The sequence below is a fragment of the Corvus cornix genome, chromosome 1A, assembly GCF_000738735.6.
Source record: "Corvus cornix cornix isolate S_Up_H32 chromosome 1A, ASM73873v5, whole genome shotgun sequence".
NCBI classification, from domain to species: Eukaryota; Metazoa; Chordata; class Aves; order Passeriformes; family Corvidae; genus Corvus; species Corvus cornix.
The window spans coordinates 22,392,260-22,398,478 of NC_047057.1; the positions used below are offsets into that span (position 1 = coordinate 22,392,260).

Genomic DNA, 6,219 nt, shown 5'->3' on the forward strand with positions numbered 1-6,219 from the left:
GCACTTAGTGCTATGCATACTCTGAAGTAAGAAATTATTGGGCTTTGAAAGGGGATTTTGCCCCTCTAATAACAATCAGAACCAAATTCTCACAACAGACTCAACACAATACTGGTTGTTTTTCTGAAGGAAGCAAGAACAAAACCTGCCCCTACCCAGAAGAGAATCTGCAGTGTGACATGCTATGGCTCAAAACCCATAAACACTATGTGTTACCTAAAGAATATTATCTCCAGCAGGGTCTTATTTTCCTTTAAATTTATTCATGAACTTTAATTTAATCAGACATGATGCAGTGTTTGCTTTAAGTCACTGTTTAACTGTATAATAGATTCTTTTTAATGCATTTAAATTTTCTTGCTGGACTATTTGTAGAATAAGAATACATGTATGACTAGTTAATTACCAATGTGAATAACTGTATTTTAAAGTATTTTTCCAGATTCATAAATGAAGATTTTAACCGGAGCTTTAATGAAAAGTTGTTTCCAAACTAGCTACCGTCGTGGGCATGTGACTGTAAAATAAAACAGTGTAAAGTTTCAACTGTGACATCTGTCTTAGATGTTACTGAGTGCCCAATAAAATCAAGCCAGATAACAGTTCAGCTATCTGAATATCAGCAGTGGATGAAAACACACAGTTCAAGAACACACTTTCAAAGCAAAGTAGCAGATATTTTTGGTGTTGTTTGTCTTTTCTGTTCTCTGAGATTATTATTCAGCCCACACAACCAGCAGAGAAAGTTGGGAAACAGAGAGCAACTTAGAGTAACGTCCCAACATGTGCAAGACATTTTGTTCATCATGCTGTAGAGGAAAAATTCAAGACAAATAGAGAGCCAGCTATGGGTGGTCCTAAGAACTTGAAAAGGAATGTGTTAAGGTAGCACAGCCCTGGAAAATATACCTCTAAGGGTTAATATACCCACATCTGTACTACAGGTCCAGGTCCAGCATGTGCATGTGATAGTCACATCCAACCACATATGCTGGAGAGCAGTAAGTACAGCATGTTGTAAAAACAAAAGCTTTCTTCTCATTTCAAATGGCCAGCACACCAAGTTTGATGTCAATCTGCATTTTTTTCTCAGGCAATTTGGAAAAGAAGATATTACAGATATTTTCAGCCAAACAGCATACTAGCAAAACTCTGCCATTATTTCACCAGTTCTTGCAGACATTAAGTAACCCAGGGTATGAAATGTTCTTTGTCATTACAATAGCAATGAGTAAAAAGGAATGGAGTGTACCTATAGACGTAACACAATGCAACCCACATATGTCAGCTGTGCTTATTTCCCTTTAAGATGAAATTATTTATGTCATATTGCAGATCAAATCTGAATCTGGGTACCTAGTGTACTAAAAGTTCATTAAAATATAAAATTATGACAAATGCAGCATGTGCTATAAGAAAAAAACCGGTATTTTAAGAGTTAAGGTTAAAGAGTTCATGCCACAGTTATTCCACATATCTGTTTTTGATTGTTGCAGAAGATACACTTTACAGCTGCTCTCCTAAAATCAATATTGCTGACCTTTTAGACTGTGAACTCTGTCTAATCAAAGAAGCAGCCTTTTTTTTTTTTTTTTTTTAAATATGAACTGCTTTATGTGGTTGCTGTCCATAATCTGTGAGGTCACAGATTTTTTACAGTTCTGCTACAGTTGTATATAAAATGTTAGCATAATGATAATTTGACAGTGTGGTATTTGCTGCACTGTTAGCAGCTCCTCTGTAGGACTGAAGGAAACTTGAAACATTTGTGCTAGTGCTGATCACAGATTCCAGAGTAAAAATAACTACCTCAGTCTGGAGACCATTTAACAAACTACACTGCCCAACAAAAATAACAGTGTCTCCATTTGTTAGGTTTTAATACCCATCCTAGGACCCCTATACAAAATAAACATGAAGTCAGGTAACCTATGGACAAAGCAAAATTTGTGAGACAGAGATTCCGAAGTATATAGTGTGATTTGAAAATATAAAAAGTGTTTCTTTTATTTCTCAAATGCAGTTAAATTTAGCTTCTCAGCAGAATCCAAATAAATTTCAGAGCTGACAAGCAGATAACTTTAATACAGGGCAGCTGCAGTCCCTGTGCCAATTAACAGCCTCAGTCACTTCCATGAAACCCCACTGGCTCCTGATTTACGTGCCTGTACTGTAAAGCCTCTAAACCAATTCCCAAAGCCAAAATAAAGTATGGTCTGTGCAGCAAACTGAAATCTTGCTGGAGTCACAGAGCAATGCCACATTTCAGTTGAAGATTTCAGGATTCCTGTGTTAATAACAGCACACTGAGGAGCTGGTAATGGGAATGTGCTTGTGCATATGCCGCTGTCATTAGATCACCCATTTGTTTGTATACAGATCCCAGACTTCCAACCTTAGGCTAATTTTAGCTGGACTCAGATGATCCTGCCAGACTTGCTATCCCTTGCTTTGCTAATTATTGCTCAGCACTCTGCTTCAGCTGACTTACCTTTTTCACTGTCTCTGAATTGCTGCCAGGGAGGAAGCAGTGAACAGTGCTTGGGGAGATCTCCTTGTATCTTCCTTGCTGTGTTTTAGTCAGTTTGTTGGGTGCAATCCCATTAACAACTGCTGAAAGGATGCTGCTGGTCATGAGAGGAGTCAGGGTCTGGCAGAACAGACAGAGGGCCACCACTAAGGCCAGAAGGAAGGGACGAGGGCGACAAAGCCTGCGGCATCTGGGGATGTGCCCACAAAGCATGGCCTCTTTGCCAACCTCACTTTGCCCTTTGCCACATTGCAGATGCAGTCCAAGTAGCCACGTCTTGCCAGAGTAAAATAAGTCAAAGGCACGCTTTACCCAAAACTAGCATGCATTTTCCCATTTCTGCTGCTGGGTATTTTCCTGGTGCCAAGCAAGAAGTCACAAATTCCAGAGGAGCAGAGGTTTGGGGAACACCTTCCCATGGAGGTACTGGAACGACCTGCAAAAAAACAGCAAGTGAGCAGCAGCAAACTGCAGCATGCCATGTGGCATCCTGCAAGGAGCTGTGGAGAGCTCTTCCACTCCATGCTCTCAGGAAAACAAACCTGCCAGCAGACAGGTGAGGAGCAGAAATCTTCACCCCCTTTGCAAAAGGAACTACTTACTCAGCCAGACAATAGTATTCAAGAAAGCAAGAGGTTAAAGCTTAACATGTCCTGTCCACAGCTGAAAAAAGTAAAGAGAGTGTACCAACTTTGTGAACAATCGTTTGCTGTTTTGTCTCTCTTGCATTCTCAATTCCCACTTTGTTTTTACAGTTTCCTTCATTCCAGTCCTTTTAAATTTCCTCCTTCCTGTTAGAATGCACAGCTTTCTCTCTAAAAGTGATAATTTATCTGAAAACTGACAGACTATGAAGATTTTCATTTGCATTTGTTTTGTCCAGATTGCAAGTTCAAAGTTAGGTTTACTTACTTGGTTCTTACCCTGTTTGAAGTTTTCCGTTCCCCTCTAATGGGCTGCTGATTAAAACCACTTGGAACAACCCTGGCTCATGATCCCAGCTCGTCTCACACACTCAAGAGGCAGGCACACGCACATACACACGACATCTGAAGCCAGTTGGACCACAGACTTCATATAAATAAGGGCTGGACTGCTGAGAGGGTGGAGCTAAACTGGCTCTGCTCGGAGCAGGCACAGGATTTGGAGACACAGCCTGAGGTCTGGATGGGGAGCGAGAGGTGTCCTTGCTCACACTGCGTGCCTCGAAGCCACCATCACTGCAATTTTTAGAAAACTGCTGTTACAGAGATTAGCCTAATTGAAACAACATTAATATCTTTCAGAGAGAAGCACCTGCAATATTTTAATCCAGATTAACAAAAAATGTTGTAAAATAAGTAGATTTACTTGGACATAAGTGTCACTGACAAAGCAGTTGTCAGTAATTTTCCGTAGTAGATATAATAGCTCATAGCAGAATATAAATAAAACTTCTTGCTGATGTCAAAGAGGGATAGAAAGGCGGGTGGACAAAAATACTCCAATGAAAGCACTTAGTATCTAAACCACGGAAGGTCTTAGTTACTACTTCCCCCTACTGACACAGGACAGGGACAAGACAGATGGGAACAGTTGACAAACTCTGTTATCTTTATAGACTAGAACTTCTAATATAATCAAGTTTTTTTAGCTAAAAATATCTGTTTATAAATCATCTATTTTATCTTCCATCCTTAGTTAGCTATTTTTGAAAAGACAGTTCTTCCTACACTGACTCATATATAAGAAATGAATGTTGTTACAACAACTTTGAGCCAATCTACACAGTTTGGCAGCTGCAGCAGCACTACCAAATTAGAGGCCTATAAACAGCAAGGAAGGGTAGAGTATATATTTTTTGAAGTGCTGGTTTTTATTCAGCTTTAATTTTTTTTTTTTCCAAACTAAACCTATCAGTTTGCAGACAAAGAAAAATGCCATCAAAGTGATTGAATACCTCATGCAGGACCTCAGTGGTCACACACACTGCATTTTAGTTTTATGTCTAGGATTGTAGTTGCCTAAATTAGACTCCTGGGTTATCCTGAGCAAGAAAAGAGTACTCCCAACTGCCTGTACCCTGCTGTGATAGATGCTTATCAACCACAGAGGAACTCCCATCTTTGCGCTCTGGAGACATGCTGCTTGTGCCCCCTCCTTCCCAGCATACCACTTTACATCCTCAGGCCCTGCTCCAGCCAGCCTGTGCTGCAAAACCTCTAGCAAGCCAACAAATCTGGCTAGAGGATGTCAGAAAACCATGGGTACTCCCTGCAGCTGTCTGTGGGGTAGGTCTCTTCCATCCGATGAAGAGGGATACTCAAGGAGCTGGTGCATTCAAAGGAGGATTGCAGAGACACTACCACCAGCCTGGGAGCCACAGTGATGCCAACAACAGAAGAGGAGACTTGCTTTACTGTTATAAGGTATTGTCCTGTGGATTTTGGCATGCCCTGATTTCTGGGCCCACAACCACCAGCTGTGTTGGTGGCATTTGCATGGTTATCAACTTCTCTCAGATTCCTAGTGAGGGTATTTTAGTCAGAGTTTTATGTGCTATTCCTAGAAGACTTGATTAAAATAATTTTATAAAGATCTGGCTTAATGGTTGCATCATAATGTGGAGCTCATACCTCCTTGGAGAATCCCATACTAGAACAAAGTAATCTCCTCTGTCCCCACCCCCTGCTCCCTCAGTTACCTTCAGCACAGCAAGTAATCATGCTCTCCCTCCAGCCCAACATCATGTTCTCCTTTCAGGCATTTAAGTGGGGTCTTTATCCTCACATTTTCCCCAGTGTCTCAGAGTCAGTTCATCCTTCCTGCAACCCCAAAACCATTCATGGGTCCCAAGACTTCAGGACAAGTGGGCAACAGATGAAGGGGGGTATCAGCAGAGGGCAGGCAGATCACTCTGCCCCCTGTGTAGTCCTGGGAATGAGTCTTCTGTCCATCTGCTTTCCCCAGATGTTCTGAGGAGTGAGCTGGATTTTTCTCTACAATTTGTGGCTTCTTTTCATGACTATAGGATGTAATGCCCATTTCTTAGGATGTAAATACTTTCTTCAATCACAGCTAGAGTGCAATGAACATGATTCCTGTTATCTTTTGAATCAGGATCCCACTACATTTCTGGGCTTACAGGTCTACTGACTTACCTGGTCGCATTCTGACACTTCAGAAATTAAGTCAGGACTATTGCATATGGGGACTAATTCCTCTCTCATTAACTAGTCATTTAGGAAAAGGATATAGGTGGATAAAGTGTCAGGTATCCTGGGTCTCAAATTCACAAGAAAGATTCTTCAGTATATAATATTCAAATAACTATTGGTAGGATCAGAAACATCCAGCTAAGTATTTATATTCACAGGTATACGTGCATATTTCAGAATTTCTAGCAGAAAGGTATAAATCTCCTCTTTCTGAAATACAAGTTTAGTATTGATTTCCTGTTTGAGATTCCCTGACCTATTCCTTCAAGTGGCTGCTCCCATTGCATGAATTAAGGGCTCTCTACTCTGCTTACCTCTTCCTACTCCTTCCTCGCGCTCAGGTATTCTTAACTGGCTGCTCCCTACAGCAGCCAGCTACTGTCCTGCTGAGCATGAGGCAAGGCCACGCAGGGATTGCATCTGCCAAAAGTAGCAAGCCATGACTGTCAGGAGTGATCTTCAGTGCTTGCAGCCTGAATCCCAGTTCCATCT

The 6,219-nt window shown here is 41.1% G+C and overlaps 1 protein-coding gene across 3 annotated transcripts in view; it reads right to left on the reverse strand.

The window, feature by feature from the left end:
• CPED1 (cadherin like and PC-esterase domain containing 1) overlaps nucleotides 1–3,588 on the reverse strand; it is a 143,681-nt gene extending 140,093 nt beyond the window's left edge. For 2 of the 3 annotated variants that reach the window (XM_019283616.3, XM_010395475.4), the window contains exons 1-2: nucleotides 3,443–3,588; nucleotides 2,492–2,966 (exon numbers count right to left, since the gene is read on the reverse strand). In XM_019283616.3, coding sequence (XP_019139161.2) covers nucleotides 2,492–2,743 — 252 coding nt within the window. In that variant the 5' untranslated portion in view covers nucleotides 2,744–2,966; nucleotides 3,443–3,588. The remainder of the gene's footprint in view (nucleotides 1–2,491; nucleotides 2,967–3,442) is intronic. The other variant, XM_010395476.4, reaches the window with a different exon arrangement.
• Nucleotides 3,589–6,219: the final 2,631 nt, after the last annotated feature.